Here is an 18,423-nt window from a genome sequence, read left to right as displayed (position 1 = left end):
CCGTCACCACTAATTGTATTAGTGCCAGCATCCTTCTGCGTTAAAGCAAATACCTGCATCGCCTACGTCTCGGTTTCTGTAGGGGTAATTAGTGATGTTGAATCTGTTAAATTGCTGAGTCTATGAATACTCTACTGAATTGAAAATAAATACTGCACGACGGAAAAAGAATGAGAGGTTTTCTTAGGTGCTATATTTCTTATATTGTTGTACTTCTTTGCCTAGTAAGTGATAATAAGACAAAATCATTTCTGTCCCACTGCTGGGCAAGGGCCTACTCCCCAATGATAGAGGGCACTCCTAACATTGGGTCTCGCTTTAATCCGGTGATATTCTTGAGTAAACCACGATAATTATAAAAAAAATTAACCGATTGATCATTCGTCAGTCAGGTCTTAACAAAATACGTAACTTTTCTGATTCTAACTTATAGTACTTTTTTTTTTTAATCTTTTCAATTTGTTCGCAAGCAGTATGTGACCGTTTGTTTAATGCAGAAGCTTTACAGCCAATTAGGGCTTCAGTGAATGCTTTATAGGTCTGCTGAGCTGGGATTATCAGGTCTCCGGAGTGCTCTCAGATGGCTAATGTAGTATTTAGCAGTAAATGTAGTAGCACTATCTGCCCCCAGCAGGCTTTCAGATAGCCAGTAGTACATCGCTACTGTTTTAATGATGACCTTCATGCTTGATTTGATTGTTTTGCCTCTGAACTAAGTTATTTTTTTGTACGGCAGTACGGTACGGAGAATTGTAAGTACTATAGGTTTTGAGTAATGGGGGGGGGGGCGTAATAAGTGGCACCAAATGGTTCGTGTAACATTACGCTTAGTGCTTGCCAGCCAGTTCCTTTGCTTGAAATTAACTGACACGATACCGCGTGTCTAAATCTATAGCCAATTTTGCTAGTAACAAATTAGTTTAATATAAGGTAAGCCTATTACCAAACTCCGAGCTTCAGTAAACATTGCAACAGAAATAAAAATGCCCCATACCACTTTTCTTATCTAAATATGTTTTCTTATTTAATTCAAACTCTTAGAATATTAAAATGATATATTTAATTCTGAAAACCAAATATTCCGATGAATGTAGAAGAGTCGTTGACACTGGCATGTTTAGTTCAATGTTTTTATTTTCTCTCATACCTATTGTAGGTATTTTATTATAATGAATTCCCTTTATCACAAAACAGCAAACGTTTTTATCCCAATATCAATATACAAAACAAAAATATAGTTAATGAAAAACAATATACATATTCATATATTTCTCAAACAAAAGTTCACGAGAGGTTTCAAGAATCCATCAGAATTGTTCCTTAATCAACACGGTACAAGCAAAAAAAGCAATTTGGATGATCTTTTATTCTTAACACGTTATACGCAGTCGTTGTTCCTGTCCAATTGTATGTCAATGTCATACAGGCTTCTTATTCGTGAGCCCATTATGTTCCAATTCTTTTGAACGCAAGTATTTTTGTACATAAAATGGTAAAAGCTCTTCAGAGATCATTTGTAGCTATTCTTCGCATTTGTTGAACTTTGTATTTGTTATAACATTTACGCGTAGTTTAGGTCATGTAGTGTGTTCTACTGATATCTTTACGAAAACTATTTGTTTTTATAGAGTATAGAATCTTTCACAGTGTTTTTAGTCAGCTTCATCATTCCTTTCAAAAGACACGATTTAACAGACCTTGAAGTGCGATTATATTATCAAATAGTTCCGACGGCGCCCACTGTAGGCTAAATCAGGTTTTCAAACAAAATTTCTCGATAGCTAGCCGGTTGTCGATAGTTGATAGTGGTAGAGAGTCACGCTATTAAATTAAGGATTATGTTTGACATCAAAATTTATTGCAAATGGAAATAAGTTTATTAGCTGGCTACTTTGCGTGTAAACTCGCGTGCTAGTATGCGTGTATACGTGTTTGCAAGACTGTACGTAGGTGGCTTAAATAAATTGATCTTAAGAACAACAATTTTTTTTAACTAAACAATGTCGTAAAGGTTTTGTGGCCGGCCAAAAGAAAAATAAACTTGCACATACAAAGATAATACATCGCATACATAAATAAAAGTTTCGAAAAGCAATCAATCTCATTAATGAGACGTTCAATCAGTAGATAAAAGGATTTAATGAACATTAATTTAACACTTAACAAGATAAAAGATTTTTACTCTCATATAAGAAAAGTACTTAATGTTTTTAGTTAAAAGAAACTTGATTTATTGGCAACAAGTTAACAAAGAAAACAAATGTTGGGTACTTAAAATAATGAACGTACGTGAAATATTAATTCATGTAATTCATACTAAGATATTTCGTTAGTAAATTTATTACACGAACACTTTGTTAAATCACGATTTCTACTTGTTGAAGACGATGCCATCGGCTAATATTGTATACCAATAAATTATGTATTTATTAGATAATGATCTATTTTTACGTATACATTAACTACAACCTTACGTTTCTGTGACAAATAACCTCGACAAGTACATTAGACTAACAAGATCAAGCTTATTTACCCTCAGTCAGTTTGCGATCAATGCGAATGTAACTTGCGTCAAGAAAATAGAGGAACATTATAGTAACGAGCCCGGTGATTATATGGGACTTACATACATGGTTAACGGCAAAACATGGATGTGTTACACCTCTGCCTATGCCTTCGGGTAGAACCGGCGTTATAATATTATGTATGTTTGCGATAAAACAAATAAAAATGTTAGTAAAAGATAGCAGTCTTTTAAAAACAGATTCTATCAATAGAAACTTAATTGAACTACTTTTGTATGCAGTATTCGTTAACACTGCAAATAGTCTTTGAAGTGAACTCTCGCCTTTATCAAGTCGACCTATAGATCGTTCAAAATAAGTTTGCGAATAATTAACGGGAAACCTGAACCACGTTCCTAAAAAGAACCTAGATTTTACGTAAGACTTCCACTTTTCAGGCTAGTTTGATATTTTATAGGTGAGTTATCAAACTAGCCTGAAAATTTTTGTGACTTTGCAAAGCTTTTCAATGCGTGAATTAGAAATAATAATCACTTGCTCCAACGATGAAGGAAAACATCGTGATGACACCTTAAATGCCCGAAAGTTCTTGAAAAAGAACAGTGCTTGAAGGTATACAAAGTCCCCAACCGGCACTTAGTCAGCGTGGTGGAGTTAAGAGTCAAGCCCTTCCCATTATGGGGGGAGACCTTTGCCCAGCTGTGGGTCATTAACGGGATTTTTTTCGCGCGGGGACTTTTACAATCATGCCAGCAACGGACACAAAGCACAACAAGACCCGAGACAAATATTTGTGAATCGCACAAATTATTCCTCCATGTAGGAACCCAACCCACGACCTCCTGACGCTATGGTTTACGGCGTGTTGACCTTAACGACTGCGCCACGGAGGCTGTATTAATTTTATCATAACCACCTTTTCGCAGTGTTCTCACACACACTCGATCTACACAAACATTACACATCACACCTACAATCCATTTACACGTATTTTGCTAAGCCTCATTCAATGAAATTATTAAAAAAGTTTCCTCAATAAAAGTTATTATATCGAAATGTCACGTACGAGTATTGTAGGTTTATTTCAGGCTGTAAAGAAAAAGAGTAGGTGTCTATTGAAAAAGTTCTTCAAAGTTCAATATACTTGTAACTTAGTGTTATTATACCAAACGTAAATAGTTGCTATTTTTTTCATCGTAAATGTAAAGAAATATAAATGACTGGCTTATACCCACGACTTCGCTCGTTCGAAATTTAGAGAATTCTCGTGGTGAGAGTTTACTATGTGTTAATGTAAGTAAACTTTCTGAGAACTAGATTTAAAAAATATCCACTCAGTAGTTTCAACTTGATTAAGTAAAAAAGATACATCCAAACATCTGAAAATCCATATAGTCGTAATTAAAATGTTAATAAGATGAATATGACAGTCAAATAATAAAAGTAATTATCCGATCCATGCAATATTTGTGAGTCATTTTAAGGTTGGTACCATTGATTTTCTAATGTAACATGGAATTTCCAACTTATTGATAATGCAAAAACAATCATTTTTTTATAAGTAATGGATTATATAGAGAGAGTTTGTATCGAAACTGATATTGTTTTATTGGTACAAAATATTTTCGAATACTTTAGAGGGTGCAACATTCTGTAACATTCTAAACGCAAACTAGTTACTAAACTAGTTTGCATCAATTTTAATTATGCACATGACAATAGTTAGAGCCTACATTTTGCGTTATAATTATTGCCACGAGTTTCATGAAATATTCAAATTTTGCTTCTGCTCCCGAGGTCTTAATTGTAGTAGTAGAGCAATGCAATTAAGGTACAAAATTATAAACTACGCAAATGCAAGTTATTTGACTCAAATCAACTGAAAAAAGCAAATTTTTGAATTATTAGTATATAAACCTGCAGATATTAGTTAGAAAATTAACGCTATTTCCACTATGGAAACTCCTGATATAATATATATTATTAGGTACTAAAATCCTTGGTGTGGATTTAATGCAATTTAATATTAATCTAAACATGCCGATTTTCAAAGCAAATCTCATATATTCGTGAGTAAACTAAAATTCTACGCCAATTTTGATATACGTAAAAGCTTTAAAATTCAATAAAACAATGCAATTTCACGTTGAACAAAAATTCTTGGTTTCCAGAAAATATCTGCACTTTAGTGACGTGAGTCGTATCCACAATACCGAATAAGGCAAGCGAATACTCGGACTTTGAGGTAGAAGATGAAGAATTTATATTTGATTTTGTTTACGTGCTCTTTTGGTTTAGAACAGACAATTTCCTGAAAATATACTGATTTTAGAAATAGTTTCGAGATGGATATTGAATACATAAAATATTGATAACCGATTTTTAGAAGACTTCTACTCTTTCTACTCTTTGTGCTTCTCGATTTTTATCATTTCACAAAAACAGTATAATGAAACTATGTGTGAATCGACCAGTAGATCCATTTCTTTCTCTTTCTCTTTTAAATTTCAAACTTTCGATACTCGACAGTACCGACTGAAAAGAATCGCGATAATGCATTGTAAGTGCGTTTTGCTATTTGGAAGTCCTCGTCAAGGAGCTGAGTAATGGGCTTTAAAACATCAGTAACCGTATTGACCCTACTAAAATAAATTTATAAAAATATTATAAAGTTCATAGCTAGTAAATAATAAGAACAGAAGATTCCGAGAACCGAGAAACCTGAGTCTTCTCAATTAGCGTTCTACTGAGCCACAAAAGCAGTTTATTTTGTAAACTCAACTAACAAACCAACTTCTCCGAAACTTGAGGTTAGAGAATAATTTGCAAAACTTGTAAAATTGGTTCATAATGTTATTAGAGCAAAGTACTTGAAACTTTGATACCGGGCTATCATGCAAACTGTCGGTAATTATATATTACAAACATCTGCCTAAACTTTAACGTAATTTAACGCACTTGATGTATAATTTATGAGGGAATTTATTATGGTGAATTTTGAATAAACCATTTCGTCAATACGTGACTATGTAAGTGTATTTTAAAAGGGTTAATAATAATAATAAAATGACCTCTGGCATTTGATGTCAGATTAGCTCCCAAGAAATATCTAAAAGGACATCGACTAAGTATTTACAAATAAAACGAAAACTAGTGTTATTTTTTGCTAAAAAAACATGAAAGAATGAAAAATCTACTTAAAAACGAAAAAGGAAAATACTGTTACATCTTTAGTAACGCTATTAAGACATTATTCTATCAACTAAATTTAGACAACACTATCAAAATTACAGCTTGCTTGTAACTTATTTATTACTTTACCCTATTTATTTAGATACTTTCGACACATCAATAAATGAAAATAACATTATAAATAGGCAGTGTAAGCTTTCTCGAAATAAGTATATAACATTGTCATTTATTTAGAAAAAAGACAAGGCTATTACCACAAAAGTAGACAATAAGCTACAATTACAAAACATCAACATTTACATTTTTACAAAGGTATAAAGAAACCATAAGAAAAATTATAAATACTTCATAAACAAGCGTGGGAGATTTCATTGAAAGCGACTTACTACGTAGAATTATGAAAAGCCTGTGAAACTGCGTCGCATTCATGGAAACGTTTAGAGCGGACAAAAAAGTACCTAATTCAAAAATTTGTACTAACTTAACTTGTACGATTATTCACTAAAATGTGCGAATCCCTTAAAATCTAAAGGTTACAGTAAAGTGTTCATTAGACTAGATACATTAAAAATAGGGAAGACATATCACAGAATAAATGTTTGCTTATTTTTATCTAGCTCATTCTACATCTATACTAATATTATAAAAAGCTGAAGAGTTTGTTTGTTTGTTTAAACGGGGTCCGATTTGAAATTTTTTTTCAGTGTTAAATAGCCTATTTATTGAGGAAGGCTATATATCATCACGCTACGGCCAAAAGGAGCAGAGTATCAGTAAAAAATGTTACAAAATCGGGGAAATATTTCACCCGTTCTCTCTAATGTAACGCAAGCGAAGTTGCGCGGGTCAGCTAGTAATAAATAAAGTACACGTGTCTATCGAACGGATTTCTCGATCGGATCCTATTTGTGGTCAGTGCCAGTAATGGTATTTGAGTTAAGCTCAACGCTTAGAGTATGTTACTAGACGATCGTTTCAATCACATTTAAACAGTGATAGGAAAAAAAATCGAAAAATTGTATAAGTGAAAATATTCGTTAGTAAGTTAAGATCATGAATGAATGAATGAATGAAAAACTCTTTATTGTACATAAAGGAAACACGAACAAACTTAAAATAAACTTAAAATAAAAGTACAATTGGCGGCCTTATCGCACAGTGGCAATCTCTTCCAGGCAACCATTGGATGGAGAGATATAAAAGCAGTTGAATGAAGGAGGGCAGTACAATTGAGTGTAGATAGTGAATATATAAATATTGACATATACGTATATAAAAGAGTAATATAAACATACATATATATAAATGATACACAAATAATATATTTAAAATACATAAAATAAATAATTAATTTTGTAGCGAAAGGTAGTGTTCCTTAACTTGTTTTTTAAAAATGGGTAAGGATTGAGCACGTCGTATTGACACTGGTAGTGCATTCCACAATCGTACAGCTTCAACAGGAAACGATCTATCAACAAACTTTGTGGAATGCACTGGCATCTTCAATCTTAAATTTTCTGATGATCGCAGGAGTCTTGAATGCGTGTCATGCAAGAAATCGAAACGTTTTTTAAGGTATGGGGGCGCTAAGGGATTAAACAATATATTGTACAAAAGAGAGAGAATGTGAGCATTCCGGCGTGAACGTAGGGGTAACCACTTGAGCTTATGTCTGTATTCAGAAATATGATCATACTTGCGTAAACCAAATATAAATCTAATAAAGAAGTTTTGAAGTCGCTCAAGTTTATTCAATTGGTCCTCGGTGAGATCAAGATAGCTGACATCAGCATAATCAAGAACGGGAAAAAGAAGGGATTGTACTAACGCAACTTTAGTCGTGATGGGAAGAAAATTACGCAGTCTGCGCAAAGACCCCGCCGAAGCGAATATTTTGCGACTGACGTGTTGGATTTGAGGAACCCACGACATCTTCTTATCAATGAAGATACCTAAATTCTTGACTTTGTCACTGTATGGGATATCAATACCGTCACAAGACACGGGGGGTATCAGTGACCAGTCGATTCTCGAGATCATTCTCGAACTGCCAACAACAATTACCTGGGTCTTATCCGGGTTGACCTTTAACCCGTACGACTTGCTCCAGTCACAAATTCGCATCATGTCGGTGTTTATAGTTTGAACAGCTTCCGTCAACCTATCTAGAGGAGCGTGGGAGTAAATCTGTAGATCATCTGCGTAGAGGTGGTAGGAGGAAGTCAAGAAGTTAGAAATTGAGTTGATAAAAACTGCGAAGAGAAGAGGGGATAAAACGCCGCCCTGCGGAACGCCAGCATTTGACGGGCACCATGAGGAGATTGTGTTATCGATGCTGATACGTTGCCGGCGCCCAAACAGGTAACTACGAAACCATCATCTTAACTTACTAACGAATATTTGCAAATAACTAGAGGCCACCTGCGACTTCGTCCTCGTGGAAATCCGACTCCTCGGGAACACTGGGATAAAAATAGCCTATGTGTTAAACTGGGTCTTCAGCTACCTATATATCAAATTTTATCTTAATCGGTTCAGTGGTATTTGCGTGAAGGAGTAACAAACATATAGATGATTCTCACAAATTTATAATTATGATAGGATAAATAGTTCCTGCGGTACACGCTAGAGGCGCTGATCAGGTTTTCATACAAAGTTTGTTGATTAGCCGATTGTTGATAGTCGAAATAGATCGTATCTCCGAAGTTAATTTTGAATGGATACAAAGAAATTATAATATTTTATTCTAAAGTGGAGACTGTTATTATATTTTTCATTTCTTCGATAGTATCTTTACGGAAACTTTTTAATTTGTATTGATAAAGTAACCTAGTGACCTTTAAAAGAAAAGTAAGTAGGACGACAAGTTTCAAAGACATTATATTTTCACTTTGCGTACGATAGAGTATTTTTTTTCCAAGAAAATAAAGTTTCTCGTCTGTCAAAGAGAAGTGAATGATACGACGTGCATTATAAGTAAAACAGCGTTTTTTAATTACCTAAGACTTTAGCATTTTTGAACAAATAGAAAGTCTCGGGTTCGAATCCTGAGTCGGAACAAAAACTCTTTTATGAGATTTTCTATTAATATTTTTTCTGACATTTCCCGGAGTCAGGAATTTGAAGTCTCTTTGACCTCCGTGCCTTGGAGCGCACGTAAAACCGTCGGTCCTGCGTCTGACCTCTCACTTGTCGTGTCTGTAATCCGTCCCACCGGGGTATGAGAGTGTACCCGTCTATTGTGCACACACTTGGACACTAAAACTAAAGTCTTGCGCAGATGGCCAATTTCAAAGAAACTGACCGCCGTAGCCAGATATCGGCTAGGAAGACATTATTATTATTCATACTTATTTGCCGAAATAACAAATTAAGTTTCAATTTTGCATGAATGTGTTGTGGTAATACCTTCGAGGCAATAAGCATGCAACGATAAGTATATTTTTTATATATATAATTCTTCTGTAAGTGTCACATGTCACTGAACTTCTCTTAAACGACTGGACCGATTTTGATGAATTTTTTTGTGTGTGTTCAAGGGGATCTGAGAATGGTTTAGATTCACAATTTTGTCTGCTGGACAATGTTTTTTTATTTAATTTTGATAGCAAAACAACGTTTGCTGGGTCAGCTAGTATTTTTATAAAGTGGAAATTAGATTATTTTTGAGGAATGTTTCCGATCCAAGTATATTTAAATTTTAAACTGTCACACAATAATCTATACTAATATTATAAGGCTGTAGAGTTTGTTTGTTTGTTTGTTCTGTCTTTAGGCTATATATCATCACGCTGCGACCAATAAGAGCAGAGTACCAGTAAAAGAATTACAAAAACGGTGACAATTATGACCCATTATCTCTTATGTGACGCAAGCGAAGTTGCGTGGGTCAGCTAGTTTATGATACATCTTAAAATCAATCACCTTTCCGTGGTCACGATTTTTGTTAAACCGTCTATTTAAGTGACTATTCTCTTTAAGTATAGTCTTAACACCAAACCCGTATGTTCATTCATGCCTTAAAACGCTCTCCCGTGGAAAATCTAATCCAAACCCTAGTTTAGAATACATAGCCAGCAAAGACAGGAAAGCCGTGTCAGATTTGACAAAGTCCAGCAATGGACTGCAAAAAGCATATGGATTTCGTTCTATATGCGAATTTCTGCGAACATTTGACTTTGTATGTCATAGATTCGGATTTGTTCAAACATTCATATTTACGTAGTAGTTTTTTCTCTTCGTATTGTGCGATTGAAATCGTGTATGGACTATCAGTTTTCAATCCTATCTATACGAATAAAAATGAATGTCAGAGGTTTACAGACATACATAATATCACAGCCTTTTCCTATAGTAGCAGGCATATACTAAAAAACGCCACTTGGTACGATCTTTACAAACTTCCCTTGACGCTTTCACATCCATACATCTTGTCGTATAGGGCTTGTCAAAGGCTTCATTAAAAATAACAATAAAGTATATAATATAATAACAATTAAAATTACATTCTTAGCCAAAATTACCTACTTAAATATTAAAATGTGAGTGTATATACATTTATTTACTCCCTAATGTAGTTTAAATAAGAGAAAAATACCTGCTCGATTTTTCAGTTCATTTCAATAAAAATGTAGATCACGTTTAATGTACATCAGAAACTTTTAAATGAAACATTCCTTATCGACAAAAAATATACGAACGAAATCAAAACATTTAAATTTAATTTGGAGCATACTTTGTAGTGAATTGTTTGATAAAAATGTTTGTTGTCCGTTATGCAGGAAATTGAATTTAAATGCGTAACTTTATATTCGTTCGACTGAAATAAATTAGTTATTAACTTTATTTTTCTTCTGTTCATTAGTTCTGTATTTTTTTACATTTTATAAAAAATAAAAAATACTCTTCTTACTATTGACTCTATAAAAGTCAAAGCTTACATATAACATATAATAACATATTTTATATATATAAAAATAAGTCGGGTTTTCCTTCCTGACGCTATAACTCCAGAACGCACGAACCGATTTCCACGGTTTTGGATTCGTTGGAAAGGTCTCGAGCTCCGCGAGGTTTATAGCAAAGAAAATTCAGGAAAAAATTCAACAGAAAGGCGAAAAAACAGAGAAAATCATTTTTCTCATACAGCGCCATCTCTGATACATAGCATGTACTACATACCAATATCTCATACAGCGCCATCTCTGATACATAGCATGTACTACATACCAATATTTGTATCGTATTTCTTTTAATATTTTTATTTGACAGCTACTCATTGTAGATGGTGCCGGTGCGTGATATATTGTTTGACAGAGAATTTCATGTGAAAAAACGGTATTGTGTTCAAAAAAGTAAAAAATATAAGTTATTCGTTTCCTAACATTTTAATTGGAAACCAACAAATCAATTACGTGTATTGTTCAGATTTTTATTCGATTTCAACAGCAGGCATTTTGTCTTTAAGGTGGTAAGTTAAACTGTGTAAATTATGTGGATCGTGCATTTGAGGTTAAATTCACTACTCTGTCCATAGTCCAAAATGCCTAGAGGACGACGTGCGAACATCGGCCGCCGCACAAGACATGCAAGCCAGCAACAAGTGTATTCACAGAACTTAAGCGAAGTAAGACAAAATATAATAAGAGAAAATGCCCGATTAAGACAGCGCGTGAGCACACGAAGATCATTGGCATCATACAATCGCTTGGCATTCCAATATGATCCCACTGCGAACTACAGTAATGATGAAAATTTAGATATTGGACCAATGACGACTGTATGCCGATATTGTAATGCGTTAAAGTTTAAAAGAGAAACGGCTGGATTGTGTTGCGCAAGTGGAAAAGTCAAACTGGATCCATTACTTACACCACCACAGCCACTGAAACAATTGTTCGATGGAAGTGATCACGATTCCTACCATTTTCTTCAACACATCCTTGAATACAATAACTGCTTTCGCATGACTTCCTTTGGAGCTAATATCATTCGAGAAGGCGGCTTTATGCCGACTTGCAAGGTAAAAGATACAACACACAGAACCAATCACTCACACTAACAAAATGAATTGCAACAATAAAAACTACATATACACCAAACACTACACCATCACACGATCAGAAGTTACACCGTATTCTTCAACAAATGATTGTTTGCAATTACAGATACAAGGACAAATATATCATTTGCATGGTTCAATGGTGCCATCACCGGATGAGCCGCATCAATTTCTGCAAATATATTTTATTTCGTCAATGGTGGATCAGCTGAATGTGCGTTGCAATATACAGGGAACACAACAGTTAAAGAGACGAATTATAGAACAGTTGCAAGCATTTTTTCACGCTAATAACGCTGTGGTTAATATGTTCAAAACAGCATTGGAACAAATGCCATCGGATACGCACAAATTTGTCATAAGAGCGGATTGTACCCCAACAGGTGAACACGTGCGAAGATTCAATGCACCCACCGTTAATGATGTTGCTGCAATTATTGTTGGCGATCCAACTAAATCGCGAGACATTGTCGTTCAGCGAAGAAGCAATATCATGCATCGTGTAAACGAGACACATCGTTTGTACGATGCGTTACAATATCCAATCATTTATTGGCAAGGGCAAGACGGATACGACATCACGTTGAAGATGGTCGATCCAATTACAGGTAAAATATTCACACACTAATTATATTGCTATTATTGGTTTCTATTAACAATTCATTTAATTTTGCATTTTCAGGTGTATCAACGAATAAAAATCTAAGCGCAATGAATTACTATGCGTATCGTTTGATGATTCGTACACATGAGGAGAATGTCATTCTAGCAAACCCGGCGAACTCCGTTTCGCCACCAAATGGCTTCGTTTTATGTAACATTTCGTTTTGTGATTAAGAGATGAAGAAACATTTTTTTATGTTTTATATTTGAAAAGGAAAAAAATATTGCATTTCACAACAGTAATGAATTCATTTTGAATACAAAAATGAAGTGTCATTTAGTTGAACTTCTCTAAGTATATGAAAGTGAATCCAAAGTAAATACTGAATCGAAGCGTTATACGTGTCCGCAAATTATTCGAAGATTCATTGAAGTGCTCTTTGGTAAACCACATTTTTTGTTTTTTGGTCTGACGTTAACACAAACAAAGCGGATGGTTTACCAACTCGTGAACACGCAACGTATAACTGTCCATGTGAAAAACAATGATTCTCTAAATTTATCCCGCAAACACTAAGCGATTGGCCTTGCGACTTGTTAATTGTCATTGCGAACGCAAGGCGAACTGGAAATTGTAATCGTTTGAAGTCAAACGGAAGATCGGTCGGAATCATTGGTATTCGAGGAATACATACATTTTCACCTGCGTACTTTCCGTTAATGATGGTTGCCTCAATCAAATTCGACATAAGTCTTTTTACCGCAAGTCGAGTACCGTTGCAAAGTCGCGGTGGATTCAAATTACGCAATATCATAATAACTGTACCAACTTTGAGTTGCAAGTTATGTGGTGGAAATCCTGGTAACTCCAGAGAGTTCAAAAACTCCGTCGGATAATTTACTACTTCATCGAGATTTGTTATAGAATCAACGGATTTGTATGTCACCAAATCGCCTGCTATTTTTGATTGAATGGTGAAATTCAGTGCGTGTACATCATTATTCTTTGCGGCAAGAATTGCTCGTTCACTTAACCAAGCATAATTCTGATAATTCTCACTAATGTTTGGAAAAACATTTTCAATAAGAGCTAATTGAGAGTCTACAAATCGACAAAAGTCGTTGGTAAGAGTAATTAATCCAGATGTCGCATCAACTGGGACTTTTCCATTTCCAACAGCTAACAATTGTTTGGAAAATTGTGCAGCACTTTGATCATTTTGAAGTTGAACTCTCATATTAATGGTTAGCGATAATGTTTTTACGTTATTCCATAAAGGTGATGCCTTCAGGCAAGCATTCAATTCATCTGCAGGCGTTCCACGGGGAATTACTGGCAAAGTCTGCCTGAAATCGCCTGCCAACAATATCATCAAGCCGCCAAAGATGTTGTTATTTCGCCGAAGATCCTTCAGTGTCAAGTTAAGTGCTTCAAGTGATTTCTTATGTGCCATTGTGCACTCATCCCAAACAATGAGCTTGCATTGCATCAACAATTTTGCCATTGCACTGGATCGGGAAATATTGCATGTTGGAGTATCAATTGTGTTTAAATTGAGTGGCAACTTAAGCGCAGAATGTGCAGTACGACCGCCATCTAGAAGAGTTGCCGCAATTCCAGATGATGCTAACGCCAAAGCTATGTCACATCTTGATCGAATAGTGGCCAAAATCAATGAAATGACAAATGTTTTCCCTGTCCCTCCAGGTGCGTCCAGGAAGAATAGACCACCAGTATTATTGTCCACCGCTTGTATTAATGTTTCGTATACTTGTTTTTGCTGTTCATTCAGTAACGGCACATTATTTTGAACAAATTCCTGAAATGTATCAACATTGTATTGCAGCTCTCGATTTAATTCTTGGTTGAATGCATCGTGCATCGATCGATTTGGCGCAATCATTCCTACTTCAATCAGTAGCTTGTTTGCAATAGTCAAGCATTGATCCTCAATCAGAATCAATCCTTCATTGTAGATTTCATCGGTTATTTGCATGTCAGGATTATTCGTTTGAATGCGCAAACGATGCAAGATATCTTCACATATGTCGTCTTTGTATTTGTTCCATAACTGCATTGGTTGTGAAGGAAAACATGTGGTGATGATAATTGCGAACAGCGTTCGTATTTGGTACGCATTTGATGAAACAACTGAATCGGCAAGTGTTAAATCCCAATGAGAATCGTTCTCCAGCAAACCCAATAGTTGACATGCTTCTCGATATGTTTGGCATTGGTGGCCATTCACAGTTTTCAAATGCGCAAATGATTTTGGTCCACGTACATTTACCAACAGCAGTCGCAAATAAAAACATTCATCATTTCTAGGATGAACAGTATACATACGACCTAGTGCATCAGAGGAAAACACCTGTGGCCAATCTGGAACTGGGGTGCCTTGTTTGCGACGTTGGAATTTCTTTGTTGATTGATTCCAAGTGTAATACTTGGGCATTTCAACGTACATCAGCGTCGCTGCGAATGGATCTGTTTCACACATTGAAAAGAAGCTAGTCAATGTTGTCGATGGTGGTCTCTCAGCTCGTTGTGCGGCATTAGCCTCAGTGAAGTAAACTCTTTGGCCATTTTCCAAATGCACTGCTAAATGTACAACTGTGGGATATCTTTCATGAATTTGAAATGACAATAATCGCCACAGTGCTTCATTAGTACTGACGTATCTGCCCATTTGGAAGTTGCTGATTTCGTCATTCGCATTTTCCGACGCAATACCAAACACAGCCATGTCGCTGCCTTTTGTGACGTACTTGCACAAATATTTGATTGATTTGGCCGAATGACAACTCTCAACGTTTGCATGTGTTTCGAAAATTCGTGATAGCAGCGGGCAATATGGTACAATGAATTCATTTCCGATCTCAATCTCTTGATTTTGAACTTTGACTTTAATAGTTCGACCATTATCTTCTTTTGAACGCCGACGATAAACTGGATATCCATCGTGCCCTGTGACTGTTTCAGCAACTAACGGTCGCGGATATCGTTTTGTGCACTTTCCATCAGCCATGCAAGGCGATAATGGATTCAAAGCACCGCACGGTCCATGCACCATCTGCGTCGTCACAATGTCGTGTAGATGGGGATCAGTGACTGGATCAGGAATTTCAGCTGATATGATGTCATCCACTTCATTTGAATGTAATTTGTTCAGCAACCAAATTAGGATATGAGCATGCGGTAGTCCACGCTTCTGCCATTCCACCGAGTACATATAACAACGTGTGTCACCAAAAACTCGATACTTAGTAAGCACATCCATCATAACCTTGAGTTTTTGCTGAAATACTCTGGCGATTATGTCATGGCGATCTTGCGGTTTTTGTCCCGGTTCCATCTCACGTTCAATTTCCATCCACTTCGGATTGCAAGTGAACGTAATAAACAAATCCGGAGTTCCATAATTTCGCACGTACGTCATAGCGTCTTGAGCGTATTCGTGCATGTGGCGTGGGCTTCCGATATATGATGATGGAAGAATCGTCAGACGTCCAACATTCTGAACATCGCCATCTGAATGAATAGCATCACGCAAGTGTATATAGTCCTCAGATCGTAGCTTTGCCTGATTGTATCGGATGAACGCTAAACGTTCGGTCTCGACTTTGACATACATGTCGACAGCGAATTGCTGGAATAGCCGACGGCACTTCAGAATGACATTCTCCTCATGTGTACGAATCATCAAACGATACGCATAGTAATTCATTGCGCTTAGATTTTTATTCGTTGATACACCTGAAAATGCAAAATTAAATGAATTGTTAATAGAAACCAATAATAGCAATATAATTAGTGTGTGAATATTTTACCTGTAATTGGATCGACCATCTTCAACGTGATGTCGTATCCGTCTTGCCCTTGCCAATAAATGATTGGATATTGTAACGCATCGTACAAACGATGTGTCTCGTTTACACGATGCATGATATTGCTTCTTCGCTGAACGACAATGTCTCGCGATTTAGTTGGATCGCCAACAATAATTGCAGCAACATCATTAACGGTGGGTGCATTGAATCTTCGCACGTGTTCACCTGTTGGGGTACAATCCGCTCTTATGACAAATTTGTGCGTATCCGATGGCATTTGTTCCAATGCTGTTTTGAACATATTAACCACAGCGTTATTAGCGTGAAAAAATGCTTGCAACTGTTCTATAATTCGTCTCTTTAACTGTTGTGTTCCCTGTATATTGCAACGCACATTCAGCTGATCCACCATCGACGAAATAAAATATATTTGCAGAAATTGATGCGGCTCATCCGGTGATGGCACCATTGAACCATGCAAATGATATATTTGTCCTTGTATCTGTAATTGCAAACAATCATTTGTTGAAGAATACGGTGTAACTTCTGATCGTGTGATGGTGTAGTGTTTGGTGTATATGTAGTTTTTATTGTTGCAATTCATTTTGTTAGTGTGAGTGATTGGTTCTGTGTGTTGTATCTTTTACCTTGCAAGTCGGCATAAAGCCGCCTTCTCGAATGATATTAGCTCCAAAGGAAGTCATGCGAAAGCAGTTATTGTATTCAAGGATGTGTTGAAGAAAATGGTAGGAATCGTGATCACTTCCATCGAACAATTGTTTCAGTGGCTGTGGTGGTGTAAGTAATGGATCCAGTTTGACTTTTCCACTTGCGCAACACAATCCAGCCGTTTCTCTTTTAAACTTTAACGCATTACAATATCGGCATACAGTCGTCATTGGTCCAATATCTAAATTTTCATCATTACTGTAGTTCGCAGTGGGATCATATTGGAATGCCAAGCGATTGTATGATGCCAATGATCTTCGTGTGCTCACGCGCTGTCTTAATCGGGCATTTTCTCTTATTATATTTTGTCTTACTTCGCTTAAGTTCTGTGAATACACTTGTTGCTGGCTTGCATGTCTTGTGCGGCGGCCGATGTTCGCACGTCGTCCTCTAGGCATTTTGGACTATGGACAGAGTAGTGAATTTAACCTCAAATGCACGATCCACATAATTTACACAGTTTAACTTACCACCTTAAAGACAAAATGCCTGCTGTTGAAATCGAATAAAAATCTGCACAATACACGTAATTGATTTGTTGGTTTCCAATTAAAATGTTAGGAAACGAATAACTTTTATTTTTTACTTTTTTGAACACAATACCGTTTTTTCACATGAAATTCTCTGTCAAACAATATATCACGCACCGGCACCATCTACAATGAGTAGCTGTCAAATAAAAATATTAAAAGAAATACGATACAAATATTGGTATGTAGTACATGCTATGTATCAGAGATGGCGCTGTATGAGAAAAATGATTTTCTCTGTTTTTTCGCCTTTCTGTTGAATTTTTTCCTGAATTTTCTTTGCTATAAACCTCGCGGAGCTCGAGACCTTTCCAACGAATCCAAAACCGTGGAAATCGGTTCGTGCGTTCTGGAGTTATAGCGTCAGGAAGGAAAACCCGACTTATTTTTATATAGTAGATAAAAAATACTCTTCTTACTATTGACTCTATAAAAGTCAAAGCTTACATATAACATATAATAACATATATCATTAAATAGAATATTCGTACAATTTATCACTGGTCTCATAAAGAGTTCATTATGGACTTGACATGATCAATACATCAAGGATAATAATTTTAAATATGTATATGAAGTGTCCGCCTCATATTGACGCATGACACCTTACTTAATTGCTACACAACGCCTGTACAAAGATTTAGGTTCCCACAAAAAACTAATAATGTGATAGGTATTGTTCCAATTTTTTCATCATTCTCCCCAAAAGGTTTAATTTTATATACGTATGGTAAATAAAATCACGCCCATAGGGGGTATCAAGAAACCAAAGAACGGCTCTACGAACCATACAAACTTCCCTCGCCTCATTCACATCAATACATCTTGTCATAAGTATATATTTTTAATTAAAAGAATTGAATTAGTTATTAATTATTAGTTCTGTATTTGTGGTGTTTCTTTATGTGTAACAAAAATAAATGGTTTTTTAAATGAATGTATAGATGAGACT

The 18,423-nt window shown here is 35.7% G+C and overlaps 2 protein-coding genes across 2 annotated transcripts in view; both read right to left on the bottom strand.

Annotated features, from left to right (window-relative positions):
• Positions 1-18,423, bottom strand: part of LOC142978876 (adipokinetic hormone/corazonin-related peptide receptor variant I-like) — a 133,051-nt gene that overhangs the window by 30,481 nt on the left and 84,147 nt on the right. The gene's annotated exons all lie outside the window — the stretch shown is intronic.
• LOC142978891 (uncharacterized) lies at positions 4,396-17,502 on the bottom strand. Its single transcript, XM_076123497.1, has 5 exons — positions 16,860-17,502; positions 16,213-16,714; positions 14,729-16,138; positions 7,623-7,969; positions 4,396-4,404 (listed from the first exon to the last, which is right to left on the bottom strand). The coding sequence occupies exons 1-5, from the start codon at positions 17,337-17,339 to the stop codon at positions 4,396-4,398; spliced, it is 2,748 nt and encodes a 915-aa protein (XP_075979612.1). The 5' UTR covers positions 17,340-17,502.

Source organism: Anticarsia gemmatalis, chromosome 15 (assembly GCF_050436995.1).
Source record: "Anticarsia gemmatalis isolate Benzon Research Colony breed Stoneville strain chromosome 15, ilAntGemm2 primary, whole genome shotgun sequence".
Lineage (NCBI taxonomy): Eukaryota > Metazoa > Arthropoda > Insecta > Lepidoptera > Erebidae > Anticarsia > Anticarsia gemmatalis.
Note: the sequence above shows the minus strand (reverse complement) of the source record. Positions and strands in the feature narration are given on the sequence as shown.

Excerpts from the sequence above, each read along its gene's own strand:
- LOC142978891 (XM_076123497.1), bottom strand. The coding sequence starts at position 17,339 with ATGCCTAGAGGACGACGTGCGAACATCGGCCGCCGCACAAGACATGCA. Across the intron at positions 16,139-16,212 it reads GATGGTCGATCCAATTACAG|GTGTATCAACGAATAAAAAT; the intron begins GTAAAATATTCA and ends TTGCATTTTCAG. Across the intron at positions 7,970-14,728 it reads TTCCTCTGATGCACTAGGTC|TTTTTATCAACTCAATTTCT; the intron begins GTATGTATACTG and ends TTCTCTTCGCAG.